Source organism: Manacus candei, unplaced genomic scaffold (genome assembly GCF_025592945.1).
Source record: "Manacus candei isolate 608988 ecotype Guabito, Panama unplaced genomic scaffold, ASM2559294v1 h1tg000052l, whole genome shotgun sequence".
Lineage (NCBI taxonomy): Eukaryota > Metazoa > Chordata > Aves > Passeriformes > Pipridae > Manacus > Manacus candei.
The window spans coordinates 1,738,888-1,761,148 of record NW_026138100.1 but is presented as its reverse complement, the minus strand read 5'-3'; the positions used below and the strand labels follow the sequence as shown (position 1 = coordinate 1,761,148).

At 39.3% G+C, this 22,261-nt stretch overlaps 1 protein-coding gene across 1 annotated transcript in view; it reads left to right on the top strand.

Annotated features, from left to right (window-relative positions):
- SYNJ2 (synaptojanin 2) overlaps positions 1-22,261 on the top strand; it is a 70,201-nt gene that overhangs the window by 10,402 nt on the left and 37,538 nt on the right. The window contains exons 2-4 of the mRNA XM_051801549.1: positions 554-640; positions 11,660-11,930; positions 14,368-14,593. Coding sequence (XP_051657509.1) covers positions 554-640; positions 11,660-11,930; positions 14,368-14,593 — 584 coding nt within the window. The remainder of the gene's footprint in view (positions 1-553; positions 641-11,659; positions 11,931-14,367; positions 14,594-22,261) is intronic.

The following is a 22,261-nucleotide window of genomic DNA, read 5'->3' as shown; positions in this document are numbered from 1 at the left end:
CACTAAAATATGTTTAATTCCTCTGGAAATCAACATCTGATATTGTGTCTACATCAAATTATGTTATCTTGCATAAAAATTTTCAGTTCTGTCTGAAATTAGACTGAGAATCTGGAAACATAAACCCTCTCTTTTTGTACGTCAAGAAAAGGTAGTATATTTTAGCTTATGGCCAGACAAATTGGTTTTTTTGTTCTTATTTTAGAACAGTGTAAAGTTTACATGTGCCCGTATATTTCTTTATTTATTCTGGAACTGATGTGACATTTGTACCATAGAATAAGAATCAAACATGTTGCTTGAAAATTTAGTGAGTGTTCTTCTTTCTTCTAGGCTGGTGTGTGGAGAGGCTGTGCATTTGTGTCCCTTCACTTTTTAATCTCTGTCTTTTTAAAGCATTTTACCCTTAGCTTTGTACTGAGCAAAATCAACTGTGGGAAGCATTGGTGTAGGCAATAGCAATGTGAACATTTTATAAAAATTGGGTAACTAAATTTTTTGCCTTTCTTTTTGTTTCTCAGCTGTTTTGTTTCTCTTCTGTTTTGTTGCTCAGCTCCAGAAGAAAAGGATGCAATTAAAGGACAATATGAAAAACTCATAGATGCATATGGCTGCTTAGGAGAGCTTCAGCTTAAATGTGGTAAGTGGCCATCTGTATGAATGAGATTATAAAATGCCCAGACTATGATAAATGACAAGTGGCTAAAGTTGCCCAATTCCTTAAATTGTGAAAGCTAATTGCACCTTGTCATGTACAGTCTGGAAAAGATTGTTTCTTTTTCTGTTCTGTGCCTAAAGGATATCACTTAATGATAGTCTAAGAGTTTGGTATTGTTTCTTAATTTGTTTTGTCTAACATTCTTAGCTGCCTGAAGATAATTGCCATTCTTTTTTCCCTACCAAGTCTTCCAAGGCAAGCTATGATTTCTTACTTTTTCTCTTCTTTAGGGATCATGTTTAGACACTGATTATCGGGTCGTCTGAGACTACAGTACTACAGATTGCCAGTTCTTGCTATAATGCCCAGTTGCCTTTAATTGGGTGATTCACATGGATAAAGATTTGCAGAAGCATGTCTTTAGCTTCCATTAGTATAGTGAGGAATATTTATTGTCATTGCTGTAAATCTCTGTACAGTTTGGGAATCTTGATTTAGCAAAGGACTTGCTATTACACTGCCTACAGGAATGTTAATGGAAATAACAGGTTTGAAGAACAGAACTACAGTGATGGATTTGAAGGTAATAATACCTTACACAGTACTTAAAAACCACTGATGAATTAGATGCATGAATAAAAGAAGTACCATATGTGTCGTTCCCAAGGTCTTCTTTAATTTTCACTTGGAGGAATGACAAGACTTTTCCATATAACCTGATGCTTGGTCAAGGAATTTACCAAAGGCAGTGGTGGTGTGAGCACTGGTGTATTTAGGCCAATAATAGGTGTGGTTTTTTATAGCCTGCTTGCCATTTTGCAGCCTGAGAAGTATGACTTGAGATTGATCTGAAAAGGCAGGCAGCTGCAATCTGATGGATTTGTGTGTCATAATTTAAATTATGTAGGCCCATCTAGTCTTTTAATGTGGATTTGTACTTTTTGTTTGTTTTGTTTCTTGTGGAGTTAATTAGGCATTTCTCTGGAGATTTATATCAATTTGTTAATGTAATTATAAATAGAAGGCTTGTGGTTAATTTTTCTTGGCACTTGGATCTGCTTTTCTTCAAAGAACTATAATGAAACTTGTTGTAGTAATAAAGGAATGTACCTATTGAATTCAAACTCTTCAAGCTACAGATAAGGGTGGTTTCTTGTACATGATGGGAACTAAGTATATCCAGGTATATTAATAGGTGAATGATTTCAAATATGGTGTGAAATATTCTCACCTTAACTTTTTCTCATGTCTTATTTCTTCTTGAACAACATCTGCTTAACTTCAGTACCCTTTAAGTTTTTTTTCTCTGAGCATTGTCACTGCACCTCTGTCTTGCTCTAAATTACAAGTTCTGGTACAGGACTTCCTTTGGAAGATATTGTTAAAATTTTATCAGTAATCTGATAAAAAAGTTAACTACTAGAGGCAAACTTCTAATTATGATAGTGTGAAAAGTTGAAGGGTCATGCTGCAATCATAAGCAAAGGTAAGCAAATGTTTTCTGCTGCTGAACATGTTAAAAAAAGCAAAGATGATTGCTTGTCTGCTATCTCACCATTCAAGAGGTAGCCCAGGTTTTTGTCACGGTCTTATTTAGGTCTCCATCTTACAAGAAGTGAGTTCCATCCCTTTAGCTATTGCTTACATAAGAGAGCAATAACTATCTATAACACTGCTGATGCCTTTGAGAAAGCACGCAGGATCACTCTCGAGGAGAAAAGACAACGCAGAAAGAATCATGTCTTGCAGAATATACCACCTAAGGAGTCTTTCTGCTGTGCCTTTTGCAACCGAATGTGCCTATCTCACATTGGCCTTTTTAGCCACCAGCGTGCTTGTAACAAATGTGGGTAGAGCCCTTCCCAAATCTTCGTTTGCGAAGCCCAGCCATGATGATGACATAAGAAAGTAACACTACAAAGGAATTGTACTGGGTTTGTGAGGCAAGGTTTTGATAGTAGGAGGGGCTACAGGGGTGGCTTCTGTGAGGAGCTGCCGGAAGCTTCCCCCATGTCCCCTGAAGCCAATACCAGCAGGCTCCAAATACTGGTGAAAGCCAAGCACATCAGCAATGGTGGTGGCTTCTCTGGGCTAACTTGTTTAAGAAGAGGGAGAAAAAAAACTGCACAACTGGAGCTGAAAAAGAGCAGAGTGAGAGTTATGTGAGAGAAACAACTCTGCAGACACCAAGCTCAGTGAGGAAGGAGGAGGAGGAGGTGTGTCAGGTGCTGGAGCAGAGATTCCCCTGCAGCCTGTGGTGCTGCCCATGGTGAGGCAGGCTGTCCCCCTGTAGCCCATGGAGGTCCACGGTAGAACAGAGATCCAGCTGCAGCCTATGGAGGACCCCACACGGGAGCGGGAGGATGCCCAAAGGTGGCTGTGACCCTGAGGGAAGCCCATGCTGGAGCAGGCTCCTGGCAGGATCTGTGGCCCTGTGGAGAGAGGAGCCCACACTGGAGCAGGTTTGCTGGCAGGACTTTTTGCCCTATGGGGGTCTCAGTCTGGAGCAGTCTGTTCCTGAAGGACTGCATCCTATGGAAGGGACCTACACTGGAGCAGTTACTGATAAACTGCAGCCCATGGAAAGGACTCATATTGGAGAAGTTTGTGGAGGACTGTCTCCCATAGAGGGACCCCATGCTGGAACATGGTAAGAGTGTGAGGAGTCCTCCCTCTGAGGAGAAAGAAGCAGCAATGACAATGTGTGATGAACTGACTGCAGCCCGTATTCCCCATCCCCCTGTGCTGCTGTGGGGAAGGAGGGAGAGAAAATGGGGAGTACAGTTAAACCTGGGAGGAAGGAAGAGGTGGACGACGGTGTTTTTAGGATTTGGTTTTATTTCTCATTATTCTACTCTGATTTGATTAGTGATAAATTAAACTAATTTCCCCAAGTCGAGTCTGTTCTGCCCATAACTCTCCCTGTCCTTATCTTGACCCACAAGCCTTTTGTTACTTTTTCTCTCCCCTGCCCAGCTGAGGAGGGGAGTGACAGAGCAGCTTTGGCGGGCACCTGGTGTCCAGCCAGGGTCAACCCACCATGGGAATGCAATGTAACTTTTTTTCTTTATATAGTGTATTATAGCTGCTTCAAACAAGGCATAATTGGCCAGCTCTTCAATGAGCATCAGTGATCATACAGACTTTGTTCGGGAGTATCAGTATTTTTTTCTTACTACGGGAAACTTGCAGACCGTAAGTACTAAATTAACTGAAAATATTTGTGAAAATGCATTCCACTGGGATATTAAGAGTATCTTTGTAGAGCGGAAGGGGAGACTCTTTGCCAAGAAATGAAAGATGTGTCTGAAAACTTTAATTAATCTGTAAATATCTCTACTTAGGAATCCAAATAAATCACATTGTATGCCTGCCAAAGTAGACCGTGCTTTTCACAAGAAAGTAGATGAAATATGTGAAACTGACTCACAGAGTTAATGTTTCCCACCAGTAATAACATTCACTTCTATGTACTTATGTCTGTTAACATGACTCACTAAGTTCTTCTGCTTTCTTTTGTGAGATGGATGGCAGTAGGATGAATTGTACAGTGTTTCTGAGCTGTATCTTAGCCAAGTTTTTGCTGCCAAAGAGGATCTAGGAGTGACAAATACATCTTAAGCAAAGTGTTAAAAGAGCTGGCTTTGCAGTATTGGGTTTAGGCTGTAATGTCAGGAAGAGATGCATATATAAGGTGGTATTTTAACACCATCACCGCATAGGTTGTTTAGTTTAATACAGCTACTCTATTTGGGGAGGCATTCTGAATTCATTCGTGTATATACTCTCTCTCTTGCACGGATACAATGTGTCATTGAGAGGAATAAATTTCAAAGGCAAAAAGGACAACTAAGTACCTGTCTTCTATTGCTTTTTCACATTTCCTGAAAATGTAATTGTATTTAGAAGAGGGAGAAGGAGTATCTTTGAGACTAAAATGGTAGTTTGGAAAAATCTTGGGTTTTTTTGTAATTCTGCGATAGATGTCCTCAGAAATTTTTAGCTGGGTGGTTAAAATCTACTGCTCTGCTGTGTTCTGTTGCTATTTTTGAAGACAGACAAGAGCCAAAAATACCTTGCAAATTGTTTTTCGGTGGACCATAAAGTGAAGTGGAGGTATATATGGAGTGGAGATGGAACAGGCTGAGGGAACATAAGGTGGTGGCATGACTGTGATGGAATAGAGAAAGAGCAAAAATTGGAGCAAATTCATTTCTAAAAGGAAAATGCAGTCTTGAGTGAAATATTTACAGTTAAGAAGGACAAATAAGAATTGAATATTGCCTCTTTCACCACAGCTCATAATAGGCAACACTGAAGTCGTCCCATAAGCTACAGGGGAAACAATTGCTTTGAGTCATGTGAAGAGGTTAAATACAGAAAGTGCAGCTTATTACTGTGTGGTGTGACGTTCCAGAAGTCCGTTTCCTGTTCAACTTGGATAAAGGCAATTGGTTTCACAAGACCTTTTGAAAAAATGGATGGAAATCACTGTCTTGTTTCTGTGCCTAATATTCTTCATCCTCTGCCTCTCTTGTGCAACCTAATAAAAGGGTATTCAGCACATATTACTGTGAGGAAAACATTTCTCAATTTCTTTGAAAGTGTTCTTTGCAGGTGGTTATTGTGATTTATAACTATAATGGGGTAAAATAATGATCTTGGTTACAATAAATGAACATTTGTACCCATTTATCTGAGGTGAAAGTTTGACCAATAAGCTTTGAAAGAATTTTTTTTTTCTTTAGTACTGTAGGTGGGTCTTACTTTTTCGTGGATGTGTTGCTGTAGAAAGAATGACCAATAAGGAGCACTTCATTTCTTGCTCTAAAATTATTTCAGAGATTTCTTTAGAATGTTCCAGATTGCATCGCAAGGACTGATCTTCAGTTGCAATTCTTACCTTCCTAAATCACTTTTACCTATGTGTACCGTTTAGAAAGATTAATATGAATCAGGATTGTACATAAAACTGTTTGTATAAATTAAAGGAAAAAAAAATTGCTTTCCAAGACGGGGGACAGTAAGTAGTCTGCAACTGATGTGGTGGTTGGTACAAAATGAAATGTAAGAGCCAGACCTGGAGCCTTGATCACTTGACAGGAAAAAAATTTCCTTTTCCTTTTTTTTTTTATTGTGTTTTATTGACCTTAGTGCTGGTCCCATTCATGATGCACATTGAAGCTCTCAGGTCAATGTAACATGTTTTCTGCTACTGTGTTGCACATGAAATCAAGAGGAAATTAGCATAAATTTTCCACCCAGTGTATTTCCATTAATTACTTTTTTTTTTTATAAGAACTGTTGGGCTCCTTCTTCAAGATATAAGATGAGTTTGGCCTGTCCCATGCTCCAGATATGCAGGGAGCTCCTGAGAGCCGGGAGCCTCTGTAGACTGGCTGCAGTGCTAGTACGGGCAGGGCCACCAACTTTAGGGAATTCATTTAGCGTTAATACTCCCTTTGATCTCAAGGATGCATTGCCAGCATTTAAAACTCAACTTTCAGTCTTATTTGAGCTTGCACTTAAAGGATGACTGCTCATTTCATAACTTTAGCACTTTTCTTTCAACGTTGCTGTTCATGTTCTGAACAGAAGAACCATAAATATCTGGAATACTGTTTAGCTCCTTTTAAAAATTGTAACCCCATAGTATGCTTCCTGATGATGCTGCCAGGCGGGTTGGACTAGCTGATGTTTTTTTCTTGTGATTGGTGTTAATCTGGTACTTCAAATGCTACTTGCATAAAACAATTTTACTGGAAACTTAAAAGGAGAAGTATTTTTAATTTCATTATAGAATTGGAAATGGTAGTGAACTGCAGTTTTAAAAAGTTAAGACTGCAGGGATTAAAGGAATAGTCTTGATTGTTTTAAGAGGAAATACCTTCTGGGTTTAAGGAATATCTGGATGTTTCTGTTTGATCTATTTCATTAAAGTTGTGATATTGTAACAGTTTGTGCAGCAAAAACAATTTAAAAAAATCTTCTCTTCCTTGTATGATGGCCTCACAAATCCACTTACCATAGGAAATTCCATGTTGTTTTCACAGCAGGATTGTTTGTTTGTTTGTGGGGTGCAAACCAGGAGTGCAACTTTGTGCATTCTTTTATGAAATTTACTTGGATAATAAAAACTAATATTTTAGGAACTAAAAGAAATTTTCAGTAAGTTATTGTCAGCTAAAAATGTTATTTTCCATGCAATGACCTAACAGTTGCCAAATAATGTAGTATTTGAATTTTTTAGGATAGAGAAAGTTGATTTTAATTATGCTTTTTATAAAAATTACTTGTTCCAGTAGCAGCATACATCCTGATTGAAGCAATTTAAGTAATTTCTACTCTTAAATTTAAGTGCATTTAGGTTGTGGTTGTTACAGCAGTTTTCATGTGCATATCTATTTTCAAGAGGAAAGATTATGGATTGTTGACACTTACATAACAGAAAAGAAACCACAATGACTTTTTGAAGTTTAAATTGAGAAATAAATGGATTTTTTTCTTTTTTTTCTTTCTTTTTTTTGCTTTAGTAAGTTCATAATAATCAGACTTTCAGAGATGGGCAAATAACCAGAAACATTTTTCCTATGGCTGGGAATGTTATGTTTCTGCCTTATTACAGAATCAGAATCATAGGATATGCTGAGTTGGAAGGGATCAACAAGGATCATCAAGTCCAACTCCTGGTCCTGCATAGGACCATCTCAAAGAGTCACACAATGTGCCTGAGAGTATCATCCAAACACTTCTTGAACTCTGTCAGACTTGGTGCTGTGACCACTGCCCTGGAGATCCTGTTCCAGTGCCCAACCACCCTCTGTGTGAAGAAACCTTTTCTAATATCCAACCTAAACCTCCCCTGACACAACTTCAGGCCATTCTCTTGGTTCCTGTCACTGGTCCCCACGGAGAAGAGATCAGTGCCTGCCCCTCCTCTTCCCCTCACAAGGAAGTTGTAACTGCAATGAGGTCTCCCCTCAGTCTCCCCTTCTCCAGGCTGAACAGACCAAGTGACCTCAGCTGCTCCTCATACAGCTTCCCTTCAAGGCCCTTCACCATCTTCGTTGCCCTCCTTTGGATGCTCTCTAACAGCTTAATGTCTTTCTTATATTGTGGTGCCCAAAACTGCACACAGTATTCAAGGTGAGGCCACACTGGTGCAGAACAGAGAGGGACAATCCCCTCCCTCAACTGGCTGGTGATGCTTTGCCTGATGCCCTCCAGGACATGTTTGGCCCTCCTGGCTGCCAGGGCACTGCTGACTCATATTCAACTTGCCATCGACCAGGACCCCCAGGTCCCTTTCTGTGGCACTGCTTTTCAGTGTCTCCTTCCATAGTCTGTACGTACATCCAGGATTGCCCAATACCAGGTGCAGAATCCGGCGCTTTCGCTTGTTGAACTTCATATGGTTGATGATTGCCCAGTCCTCTGATTTGTTGAGTTCTCTCTGCAGGGCCTCCTTGCCTTTGAAGGAGTCAACAGCTCCTCCAATTTTTATGTCATCTGCAAACTTGCTTAGTATCCCCTTTTGTTTTATTCCTTGGAATAACATTTGCAATATGAAAAAATGCCTAAGTGAAAGCATGAGTGGAGATAGCACATTTATAGTTTCTATTACAAACTTGTTCAGTGTATTTATCAATATATATAAAAACGTTGGCAGCCTGGGTTCAGAGAAAGGAGTGTGAGAATAAAGGTTTGGGATTGAAAGAATTGATTTCCAGGCATAAACTGATGTTGCTGGTAAAGAAGGGAAGACAGGGAAAGATTTCTCTGTGTGTAGCTCTATAGCTTAATGTTGAGGAATTTCTTACACCTTAATGGAGACATGATTAAAAGTTGAATAGTGGAGTAGTGTTTTGGTAGCATTAATTCTGCTCTATGAGTTTCTAAAAGGTTGAAATGTTGACAGGAGCTTTACCTTTGCTCAGAACCCCATGACTACATCTGTGCTGTGAATAAAAAGGGGCAGGACACAGGCCTTGAGCACTGTCAGTGGGATATTGTGATTAGGCTGTGCCAAGAGCAGCATGTGCATCAGGTAAGGATCTTCCTCCCACAGACAGTGCAATGATAGCCCAGAGCTGATTCCCAAGAACTCTGTCCAAATACCACCTAGAATGAAAGTGATATTAGAGGATGGGGCTTGGGACTTTTTTCCAAGGTGCAGATTCAGAGAGATTTTTGTTAAGCTGAGGCTGTGATGTTCTAGGGTTTCTGCATTCTGGCTGGTTTTGTAGTATATCCTGAGTGATTTAAGCAATAAGAGAGGTTATTAGAGCTGATCTGAAGACCACCTCAGCTCACAGAGCAGCCTCGGAGGACAAAATGGCAAAGCAAGCTAGCTTTATCATACCTTAAATCTATTTGTTTCTTTTCATCCTTTTTCTCCAGTTTTCTGGGCTGTAAGTGTCAACTGCCTTGCCAGCCTGTCTCTGTCCAAAGGTATCATGAGAAGTGTGTGACAGCTGCTCCATAATTTGGAGTACTGTAAAGAGACTTATTGTGTGTATATATAGAATTGTAGAATGGCTTGGGTTGGAAGGGACCTTTAAAGACCATCTACTTCCACCCTCCCACCATGGTCAGGGACACCTTCCACTAGACCAGGTTACTCAAAGCCCCATCCAACCTGGCCTTGAACACTTCCAGTGATGGAGCATCCACAACTTCTCTGGACAACCTGTTCCAGTGTTTTGCCAGTCTCATTGTAAAAGACGTTTTCCTTGCCTCCAATCTAGACCTGCCCTCTTTCAGTTTTAAAGTGCTGCCCCTTGCCCTTGTAAAAAGTCTCTCTCCATCTTTCTTTATAGGCCCCCCTTTATATATTGAAAGGTTGCAATAAGGTCTTCTCAGAGCCTTTCTCTCCAGGCTGAACAACCCCAACTCTTTCATGCAGGGTTACTGCACAGTGGCAGAAAAGTATTACAGCTTCAAAAAAACAATCTCCTGATGCTTCAGGAACAATTCAGTGTTGGACCTTTGAATGTGCAGATGTGTATTCCATTTGGGGGGTGAGTGGTTGAGTGGAGGAGGTAGTAAAAAGAGTCTAGAGTCTCTGCTGAGCAATAGCAAGTTTCTAGGTAAGGCAAAACTATACTGTTAATTGGCTTTTCTGTCATGCTTTATTCCTACTCATTGTCTTCTTAAAGGATTGCTTTGTTTAGATTCAGTTATTTTTCTGCCTGTTGCATGCTTCTCAAAGGACAGAACCACAGATAACAAGCTCACTGTTATTAAACTTTTGTTCTCTTTGGCTATTTTAATGTTGACTTTCTCATTTGATCTCTTCTGAACTGTCTAGGAAACTTTAGGTTCATTGAAGGCATTGAAAGGACTTGTACTCTTTGTCTCAGCATCCCAGCCAGCCAGCTCTCCGAGTCTGTCGCTACTGTTATTCTTGTCCCCGAGGCTAACTGATAGTAAGGCATAGTAGTAGTGTTTCTTTACATTGCTCCCAAATTGTCATGGTTGAAGTTTACTTTGAGTTGATCGGTTTTGCACGGTTTCAAGTAAGTCATGGAAGCTTTTTGCTATCCTGAGAGACAGCTAACTCCTCCTAACCCTTTCTGGAGGCTGCAAGACGGTATTTAGTCAGTTATGAACTACGTAATGATAGCTGATGTGTCTCCTATTCTTAATTCTTTTTAGTTATGCACCGTCATGTGCAAAGGAGGAATAAACTGTCAGGTTTTATGTATTTCTAGCACTCTGCTGCAGTGTCAAAAGCACAGAAGATGAACTTCTTGAAAGCACTCAAGAAGGAGAACACAGCATGCTCTTGTTACAGAAAGAAATGTGATGAACAGAGCTTTTTAGTAAATACCACCTACACTGGCCTTTATGCAAAACTGGAGTCAGCAGAACAGAATGAATAAGATCTAATCTCCCACCTTGTCCTGCCATGCCAGTCCCACGTGCCTACACAAATATTCTGTCCCTGCTGAAAAGCACCCCTGACTCAAGTTTCTGTAGCCAGCCTGTGATCTCAAAGCAAGGACTCCTCTGTTGGTGTTTCAGAAAAAAAATAGTTGTGTGAATGTTGTTCTGTGTTTTGAGATGATGGGTCACCCTGGAGGGTTGAAAAGTGATCCTAAAAAATGTGTTCCCTTTTGCTGTCTGAAGCCATACTGTCCCAGATTGTCACTGTGCCGTTAGCTGATTAACTTGCTCTTGGCAGGTCAGATGTTGGTTCTGCTATGCTAAATTAATAAATCTTGGCTAATTTCCACCTTTTCTTACTAACTAGGGTGAACAGGATGACATTGTTTCTATTACAGGCCAATTTAAGTGAATCAAACAATTTCTTCCTGGCAAAAGCAATGTTCTCAGAACACTTGTTTTACTGTTTCTTAATTATAATTTCAGAGACAATGAGCAGAGATTGTGTACAAGAGATCAGATTACAGTGGTGTTCTGAAGCTTCAAAATTTAGCTTTTTAGTTTTGGGGTCCCAAAGTTCAACTGCTTTATGATTTCACATTTTGCTTCACAACCATGGCAATTGTAATTCTTTTTATGATAATTGATGTAGTCTAATCGTGTACATTTTTTTTGTGACATAAAAACTAAGATCTCAAGAATTGATAATACTGATTTTTTTTTAAATGATTGAACACATCCAGCTTCAGCTGAAGCCAGTAAAGAATCTGAATGCTGTTTGTTCTCTACGATGGTGACATTTGATTTTTTTAGTAATGTCCCAACAGCAAGCTTCAAAAAATACTTTTCATAAAGTCAATGGGAAAAACACTAATGCAGCAAAGGATGTGGATGGATAAGTAATGTGGAATATTGTGCAATTGCAGTCACCCGCAGCTAAGAGGAATTCAGAAATGTAAAGAGCACAGCATGCATGACTGTCTCTTGTATTTATCTTGTGAAGCAAAGACGCTGGCCTCTGCTGGAGCCTTGTCAGCATTGCATGTGACAGCACCGATGAGAAACTGTGTTCACCTGTATGTAACCCTTTTGTAACTATCTGTCACCTTCTAGGGAACACTCGTCTGCACTTTCTGGTTCTGGTGACAGGCTGTACGTCAGTGGGAAAAATCCTGGACACTGAAGTTTATAAAATTACTGGAACAGATTTCTGTCCTCTCCAGGAAGAAACTAAGGAAGATGAGCGTGTTACTGCCTTGAAGAAAATACTGAACTCTGGGATGTTCTATTTCTCATGGCCTAATGCAGGCTCAAACTTTGACCTGACTCTGCGGGCTCAGAAGCAGGGTGATAACGACTGTGAATCTGGTAACTCGTTCTTCTGGTTAGTACTGCATGTTACACCAGAGTTTTGTGTGGTCCCCACCTATATCTTACTGGTCAGACACTTTCAGAGGGAAATGAACGTGCCTTTCAGGTGCACCTTCTTTCATTTAATTGACGTGTCATTTTAGAGGGCATGTGGCCTTAGTGAATTCATGGTAAACCTGGGTCAAACAATTAACTTCTGTTAATTAAAATACTCTGACAGTGAAAAGTAATTATAAAATGACAATTTACGCTTCAAAGAAGGAAACACAAGATTTATTGCTCACATTTCGGAAACATGTCATTAATAGTTTCCCCTTCAGTTCTTTCTAATAATTTACTTTAAAGTTATCTAATAGAAACCTGCACTTGACCTTTTCATAAATCCCTTTCCATAAATCTGTGTTGAAGTATCTTCTATTTCTGAATAGCTTGTGTGTTTAAAGTCTGTAGCTTAATGTTTCAGTAATGTGCCCTAGTTTTTATATTGCAGACATCAATATTAATATGTTTACAGTTCAGTGCAAGTGTATGTTGCACGAAGGAAAGTCCTGTGATACACTGTTCTGTGCTTTTTACTTTCTTGTGCCTTTAAAGCACAGAAAAAGTATTTCTTATTGTGGTAAGTATTGGTTGAGGGGAAAGGAAAAAACACAGTGTTGGGTTTTGTCTTCCCTAGGTGGGTTTGCAATTGATGTAATTTGGTTGGTTTGCTTTACAAGCTTTGGCAGAATACTTGAATTTCTACATACTTTTTTTTCTTTTTCTTTCATTTCTTTCTAAACAAAAAGTCACACGGGAGGCATAGCTATAATGGAAATAAATGAGGGTTTGATGTAGGTGGAAAATAACTGGCAGGGTTAAATGTGGGTGTGCTGCTAGAATGTGCGATAAGTCATGTGGCCCAAAGTAGGTGAATATTAAATAAGTAAAAAAAGTTCATAATGGATGATAAATTAACATGAGAGAGCAGTTCAGTTAGGCTAAATAATCTTTCTAGCTATGATGTGATTTTTGCCTGGTAACATCTAGTGTTTTGAATTTAACTTCAAAGAGAGAAATATAGTATTTGCTTTCAACTATGATAATTATGCATCCATCTCAAAAATCTGACCAAGCATGACAAGTCAGACACATGGCAGAAATGAGCTGTGTTCCAATGATGAGTCTCCTAAGCTGGAAATATCCCTTAACAAAGAAACAACCTTTAAAGTAACTTTTTTCCCTGTGCTGTCTTTTGAAACTTTTCCTCTTGGAAGATAAGTATATTTGAACTTTCATTCTTTGCTGCTTCTGGCTAATCTAGATGTAGCCCTTGAAGAGGTTCCATTCTCCTATGTGTTTTAGAACAGAGATGAATGGTGACAACATCACATTTAGGGCAAAAAGATTTCCAAAGAAAATTTATCTTGAGGTGATTAGGTGATATGGGAAATTTGAGACCACACAATAGATTCTTGAGAAAAGTAAACAATGAGAAAAATAGTAACACGATGAAAAGTGTCAGAGGACTTTAGTTATAAGCAACACAAACTGCTCGTTAAATGAACTGCAACAAAAAAAATTCTACTGGAATTTGTCTGAGTGAGGACTTCCTTTGTAAATAGAACTAGGAGAAACAGGTGAAAGAAAGAGCAATAATTGTTTTAGAGCTGCTTTTTCAGTTACATATTTGGATTAAAAATGTAAGAATGTCTTGCACCTTTTTCAGACAAATGCTGTACTTTAAAAGAACGATTCTTCAGAGGTTTTACTAGGTGTAATAACTCTTGTACAGATCTGCTGTTGAGAAATAAAGGATCATAAACGGGATTTTCTTGGCCCTCTTATGTGACTAAAGGCACATTTTGAAAAGTGAAATGAGGAAAAACATCATAATAGAAGAGACTAGTCACTGTTAACCAGGCATGATAGGTTTCTTGGGTTGTTGATCTTAAAATAAATTGAAGGTTAGAACAGGCGTTTCTATTAATTTTAGTAGCACTTTTTGCAGTATCTCTGTTGACTTCCAATTTCTGCTTGGAAAATTTTGTCTGAAAATCCCAGTGGATTTTGAACTGGTTCTTCATCCTGTAGTGAGTGCTAAGGTCCAGGCAGTAATGTTCGAAAAAATAATTAGCTTGACAACGCTGTAATTTTTCAAAAAAGTTACTAAATAGAAATGTATTTCTGGGACTGAAAGAGATGGCATTTGCACCTGAATTTAAAATACAGGTACAAGATAGCAGCACCTTGGTGGTAGTTGTGGTGTTAAAATTTACCATGTTCAGTTCACGGTAGCAATTCACAAGGGTTTCTACCTTATATTTCTTGGTTTTGGATAAAGGAAAGGTACAACAAAAAAGGGGTCACAAAACATTAATTTATTCAATTAGTAATTGTTGGGAGGTGGCACCCATGCCTGTCTGTTTATTTTATTCAGTAATGTGTCTGTATGTTGTCGAACCTTTCAGGAACCAGCTACTGCATGTGCCCTTCAAACACTACCAGGTGAACTGCTCTGACTGGTTGCTGAAAGTGATCTGTGGTGTGGTGGACATTCGCACTGTTTATGCCTCTCACAAGAAGGCAAAAGCCTGCCTCATCTCTCGCATCAGCTGTGAGCGAGCTGGTGTCCGGTTCCACGTTCGAGGAGTCAATGATGATGGACATGTGTCTAACTTTGTTGAGACAGAGCAGGTAAGTGGATGTATCTGATGGCTTCGAATAATTTAGTCCACTCGTGTTTAATTGGGGCATAATTTCCAACAAGAATTAAAGGAGTTCAGCAAGTGTTTTTTCCAAGAATATTTAAAATATCACTGCATGGCAGATCTATTTGTTCTTGCCCATTAAGCATTTCTTTGTGATCTGCTCTTCTTCTGTGTTTCTAACTTTTACATTCACACAATTTTCACATACTTTTGATTTTTTCCCTGAATGCGAAAGTCTGGCCATTTGATACTGTAGTGAAATATAGACATGAGGTTTTAAACTGTTCGGTAAACTGTCCAGCAAAGGTGCTGTGTTTGCTGGAAAATCATCTTTGGCTAGTAAAGTTCACTGTCAAATCATCTTTTGCTATTAAAGAAAATGTAGAAAAAATAGCATCATCTCAGAGTCAGGCAAATTCCAGTTCAACTCGTTTTGGAAGAGATTGCTTTATATTCCTCTTTGATTTGTGGGGGATTCTCTCCAGTGAGAGGTGGTATGACAGTTTTATACATATATGGTAAAAGCTGATGGTGAGACAAAATATGTGTGTGAAATGCATTCAGCAGGCTCCCTTGATTGGCACTGCCAAACAAAATAACAGAGTCAGTTGGTTTTATTACACATGGTTTAGCTTCCTACCTTGAAAGTCAGTAAAACACATTGGACCCTGAAGAATCTGAAGCCTTCAGTGCCAGCTGAAATGAGTGCTTATTCAATTACAATCACCTTTTTCTTTTTGAACAGAAGTAGTAATTACTAGCAGTCAGAACCATCATACTGAAATGGATGACTTTATAAACAGAATAGAAAAATGACTGGTAGTTTTCAACAAAGGATAAGGATTTACTCCTAAAATTTGGTTGTTTTCAGCATCTTCTGGGCAGATCTACACAACTGCACATGTAGCATAGATTGTTTTGTATGTGTATATATGTGTCTATATATCTAGGTGCATGTACAGTGAAAGTAGATTGCTTATGTGATGCTCATAAGGGGAGCATGACACAGTGAGTATAGCGTAGAGATACTTAAGCTGTGTCATTGCTTGTTCCAGAAGAGTTAAAGTGTGTCATTGCAGGACTGTGCCTCGTGGCTGAGGATGGCATCCACTGTCGGATGTGCCCATACTTCATCGCTACTAGTATTTCCTCATGGCAGTGCATGAATGTAGCAGCTCACACCTGATGTGGTCCTTTTTGTTATCCCACTGCATGAGACAGGCAGCAATATTTGGGTACTTTCCAAATTTCCTCTAAGATGTTCCCTTTATGTTGCATCTTTAACCTCTTCACCTGGTTCTGCCTAAAGGCACAGGTGGAGCTACCTTAGATTTGACAGTGCTTTGTTCCTCAGGAGAATGCCTGGAGGGGTTGCAGACTGGTATTTCCCATCCTGCTGTGAGGTTTGATTCCCGAGATGTGCTCAAAGCATGGACAGTGTTATATGTGTGACTTCTGCCCAGTGATCAGAGTTCTCATGGGGATGTGGATGACATTTTGCTCATGTCCCTTGTTTTCCTTGTTTGCCTGCATTTTCAGGAAGGCTGACAGCTTTCCACTTAGTGCTCCAGCTTCCAATTCTGCTTGTTGGATGCTAAACTCTTCCCCTGCAGTGCTTGGTTCTCTAATGTCAGCCTCTGAATTCTCTGGTAATAATTCTCTTCTGCGCCTCTGCTCCAAACTAACTACAAGTCAAGTCCTGCAGCATCTACGTCTTTCTAGAAAGTCTGTCAGTGCATTGGGGGATGCAGATGGAACTACTTACTGAAAAGAGAAATTTTCCCCTGGAACTTGGGAACAGAAGGGAGATATGCCACTTTAAGTAATAACTTGATGCATTCTGCTATTTTAGTTGAGTATTTTCTCATGAGCATTATTGCAGAGCATGTTACTTAGGATTTGAAGAATGTTCTCTTGCTGAAATGCAAAGGAAAGAAAATGTTAGAAAGGGTTATCAGCTTTCTTTCAGATCAGTCTCACATTCGTAGTGCTGCACTTAGCAGTTATCTAATTATGGGAAATACTTCTGCTATCCTGCTCACTATTTGGGTCAGAAGTAACTCGTTCTGTTTAATTATATTCCTGGAGTACATCATGTTGCAAATGATTAGCATGAAAAATAAGATGGTGTTTCCATTCTAGCAGAGAACCTGAGGCTTGGCTCCTCAAACAGTACTTGATTGCTAATGCTTCCCTTAGCTGGGGCTGGGTTGGGCTCTTCATGGGAACTGCTGTGCTTTGTTTCTGTTCAACCAGAGGCTGAAGTGCAGGACTGAAGGCTTTGGGGTGTTTTTTTTCAATTGGATTGGCAAAAGTGAAAGAGTGAAATGATTTTAGAATGAAAGGCTCGAGTAGGTTCTAAGTTATAGCAAGGGTTTGCAGTTCTAAAGGATTGTGTGTTTTTCTTTGGGTTTGTTTTAAAAGAAGTAAAGAAGGTTGCTGTTCCTACTGGTGCCAAATGCTAGTTTTACCAAGCTGCATGTCCTAAGAAAGCAAAGTTGGGCTAACCACTGGGATACCTGAGATCCAGTTCAGGCTGGCATCCCCTTGACATTAGGAAGGAAGAGTCCTAGAATAAACTCTCTCCTACTTTCATAGTAGACTACTGACTAATCTCCTATGAGGTAATATCTTGGCTGAATAACATTTTGTTTCCATTTGCTGCAGCCTGTACAGTATAATGGCATGCTGGCTATGTGCTTTCATGGATAAATAGCACCCTAGGATTCTGAAAACCCAGGACTTTTTCGCCCCTTTGTAGGAATTGCTTCTAACATTTTTCTGTTTTTAGAAGAGGGAGAAACAATTAATCTTATCTCCAGGCAGCTCTTTTATGCATAGATGGTATGCTTTGGTCTCCCACTGAGTTAGCCTTGTGGCATTTTAGCTCTGCAATGAGTCATTTTTTTGTGGGCTCACTAAACTGCTGTGACTCACAGTGTTTGAGAAGAAGAGGGGAGAAGTTAAATATCTTACTTCACTTTTGCTTAAAAAAAAAAAAGAAAAGCTAGTAGTAGGTCTTTCAGATATTTGATCATTTGGCTTGCATCTTTACAGAGAAAGAAGAAAACAAAAATTAGAGGAAACACTTAAGGAAAAGCAAAATGAAGGGAAGAGAAAAGATGGCAATCTCTCTAATGTGTACTTCCAGATTTGCTGACAGTGTTTTGTAATGGGAGGGTAGCCCTTTCTATTGCAACTTTGCAGTTAATCCTCAAGTAATTTTAAATTCAGTCTTTGTTTCTCAGCTGTAGCTTAAATGTTTCCCTTTCCCTTCTCTTCCCCTCCTGGTAATCCTTTGAAGTTGAGACTGTGTTGCATTCTTTTAATTTTTTTCTGCTGATAGCTTTGAGAAACTGGCATGCATTCTTCATTTAGTTTGTGTGCCTGTTACTGTTTACTTTTCAACCCCTCCCACAGTTATTCTACAGTCATGCTACACTTAAAAGTGTATCTTAGTGTGTGACTTAGAGGGAACAATTCTAATTAACCAAAGGTAAATGAATGGTTTCACTTGTTTTCCCCTTCATGGAACTATTCAGTAAAGAAAATGGAAACCTTGACAAAGCATTAAAAGGAAATACCATGAATTTGGATTAACCTTTCCTTTCTTCCAATTTAAGAAAAAAATGTCAGGCATGGATTAAGGAAAATGATCCCCATTTCACAATAACTCCTGGATTGTTTTGGAGAGCTTTCCAGGAGAGGAATGGATGCAATCATGTGGTTAATTTATTTTCTGGATCAAATTAGTATTACCTCAGGCAAGGCAAAAAAAGGATTATTTTGGCAAGTATATCCTTGGATCCTGTGGTCTGAGCTAAAGGGACACACAGATTGGTATGTTTAGGCCATCTGTTGTCCATGCTCTTTGTGGGTTGTGTGGCAGAGCTGGGGATCCCAGAATAAGCCATCTAAGTATCCATTTCATCATGGGCTATGTCTCTGTGTGCCCCCTGAGTCTGTAATGAATTTTGCCATTTGAAGTTTTGATTGAATGATTATTTCTTTCTCACAAAGCTGAGTGATGGAGATTAGTGAATAAATTATTCCAAGCAATGAATGGGCATGGCATGCTGGGATTAGAACCAACTGGTTGACATAGATGTTTGCTTCTTGCCCAGAAGCTTACTAGCAGTGCCTGTGTGTGAAGGTCGTGTTACCAGGAGGAATCCTTGGATCACAGGAGCAAGGTCTGGCCCTATGCAACAAAAGAGAAAAATTGAAAAATGTTCTATTGAACTGTCAGTACTATCACCCTTGATACTGGAGCTGGAGAAGGAGGCCAAAAAGACAACAGGAATTGAAAGAAAAACATGGCAAATTCTAACACAGGGGGGTCACAGGACAAGCAATGTATTATTAAGGCAAAGAGGTCTTCTACATTGTTTGAGTATCCAGTTGTTACTATGATATCTGATGGGACACTTCAGGAGACCTGTCTGAAAATTCATGCATCTGACTGGATTGGATTGTACTACGGGCCAGACTCTTTGAGACTAATGAATTAGTCTTCAAGTGTTTTGATAGGAATGAAAATTCTCCCTGGGGCATGTAGGCAACAACTTGCTGTCATTTTGGATCTAAGGCAAGAGATAAGACTCCACAATAATTTTTGAAGCCCAAAGACAGAGATTTAGCAGTATACATCAATCCTAATGACAAAGCATTGTCCAAAAAGTAACTGGTTTTTGTTGAACTTTTAGAGGAAAACCAGTATGATCTTCTTGGATGTATTTCGTGTCCACGAGTTAAGGAAAACAGAGGACAGGAAAATTCTGGATACAAAGTGCTGTTAATTTTTTTTTTAAGTTTATTTTCTTAAACAACTCTTTATCTTTTGTCTAGTACCTTAGAATAAGGGAGATGGATCTGCTAGAGGACAGGGTAATAAAGTCAAAAATAGAACGACAAAAAAGTGGGACAGATATGTGCTGTAGAAAACATGATATTGTGCACAAAAAATGATCACGGCTGTGAAGAATATGAGAAAAGAAATTCTGCACTTGTCCATGCATGAGTGACAAAGTTGGAATCTGTTATTTATTAGTAAAATTTTAACTTGAATGTATTATCAGTGCTTTTTTAAGATTTTAACAAATAGTTAAAATTACAGTGTATATGGATATTATTTATGTCCATTCCCGATCTGAAAAGTCCTCTTAGTCTCAGTCTTTAAACCTCCTTGCTTAACAAGTCTGCTAGTAGGAAGTCTGTTACCACTGATATTGTAAGGTCAAGGGACATGCTAAAAGGCAGTGTTAGGATCAGGGGTCATGTTCCTTGGAGTGGTGAATGAAGGGTAGTGGGGGAAGATTTGCAGAGTCGTAATGCTTAATGAAATGGTTCCAGTTTGTTTAGGAAGGAATGGCTGGCAAAGTAATTTTACTGAGTCTCCCACTCATTAAAAAAATACTAGGTCTTTTTCCAATTCACTGGCAGCTTGGAAGAAAATAATGTTGAATTCTTCTGGATCATGAGAGTGAGGTGAAAGGATTGCAGAAATCCAGAGAATTGCTCCAGAGAACAGAATGATGAGCCCTGTAAGTGAACAGAAAAAAAAAGGTGCTAATGTGGAGTACTTTCTTGTGAATGACTGTGTTGGAGAGGCTGATTTCTAAAAGCTACATGGCAATATGCATAAAAATTTCAGTTTCTTTAAAATGCTCAGTCATCATATGGGGGTCCATACTGTATTAGACCTCAGCTTGACAGAGGATCCCCCAACCTATTGCCTCAAGATTTAGGCATCCTGTTTAGCTCACAGGAATGATCCCCAAGTAGTTTGAATATTTTGATGTTTGTTCATTTGTCTGAATGGACAGGTTAATAGAGAAGAAAACAGAAGAGGAAATGGGTCAAAACCAGTGAACAGAAAATGTGAGTGATAGTAGCAACAAACATCTGTTAACTCACTAATGAGTGGAAATAGAGCATCTGTTAATGCAGAAAGGCAGAAATGTTTGGTCAGTATTTTTCTTCTGTATTTGGCATGAAGAAGGTTATATATTCATAATCTGTAACTGGTGAAATACTTTCCATTAAAACTGTAGCTCAAGAAGATGTCAAACTGCAGGTATTAAATTGGAATTATTATCTGTTAATCAGTGGGGTTTAGAGAATTTGCAGCTGGATGTCTAGAAGACCTGGTCGAAGAGATACTTGAGCTGTCAGTTTTGCAGTTAGATGTGGAAACAAGGACATTCCAGAAGATTGTAAAGAAAATTGATCCTCTGTAGCAAGCTGTTTGAGTGGACAAATTGTACTTCAGGTAAAGCTTTTTCTGTATCTGTCATCATTAGATGATTCCTTTCAACTCATTCACTGCTAAGGTGATGATGTTTGTCAAATTTTTAAGTGAGCCAGTCCTGAATCTTTTTCGCATAGATTCAGGACCTGATCTTCATTTAATATTAGTCAGGATAATGCTGGGACTGTCTATTAATTTGTAGTGCTATTAATTTGCTTTACCTTTGAATGAGCTCTTCTGGGCCCATGACTGTGAGTGAAAAGATGATTCAGTGTGGAGAAGTCATTGGCTCATTTTGGCACAACCTGTCTCAGAGAGAATGTGATAAAGAGGAAGAAGGTGGGTCTGCTTATTCCTCTTGTAGTCCAGCTGCAGGAGGCATGAACTCTTCTGAGCATAAAAATGCAAAGAAAAGGTGCACCACTGTGTTGCCATCGTAATTAGCTCCTGCACTCAGGCACCAGCAATGTTCAGAAAACTTTAATGGGAGAGCAAGTTGGAGCGACATTACTCAAACTGTGAGAGAGGTCTTTCAAGAAAGCTTCTCTGAGTACTCCCCTCTCTTGCAGGAGATTGTGCTGGGATGCAGTGCAACAGAGGAAGGGTTCTTAGTTTGTTGGTGAGAGGTTAAAGAAATCAAAACATAATCAAAATCAAATCTGGGCTGGCTATCATTCCAACTGACATTGTGTCCATAACAAAGCCACTTAAATCTTTCATCTTAGTGAAATGGAGACAGTTTTAAGTGCTCTTCAAAAAATATGGTAAATAATACTTAAATATTCTGTCAGCAGCTTTATCTAAACACTTACCTCTCTAGTGCAGCTTTACTTCTTTTCACACATGTAGCTCTAAAAATTGTACATTGATAGTGCTTATGAAGATGAGAGGTCAAGGTCAGGCACTTTTCCTGAGCCACCCATTTGCCACATCTAGTGGCAAATTCCAAAAGGACAAACCACGTTAAAGCTGTAGAGGAACCCATTTTCATGTTCTGTTCTATTTTCAGAGCTACTAGCCAGCTGGCAGCAGTTGTGCTAAATGATATGGTGTGGTTAGAGAGCAGCTACCTGGATAACCTGGATACCATTCCTCTGAAGGGCTGCAGAACACTCATTGTCATGCATGGGATAACGGAGATGTGTATCGTGTATCATGTATCCCCCGTGGAAAACAGCCAGGATTCCGCTGCTAAGTATAGCCTAGGGGAGGGAGCTGGGCTTTGCACAGTTGCTCTGTGGTCACACTGAATCTGAAGATAGCACCTTTTGTGCTAGGTTAACATATAATGTAACGCTTTGATTGGGGGCTGGTGGAGAGGGAAGGCAAAAGGGGAAATCAGTCTGTACTTCGTATAGATTTAACTCAAAATCAACTTGTTAACAGTGATCATAGGAACACATG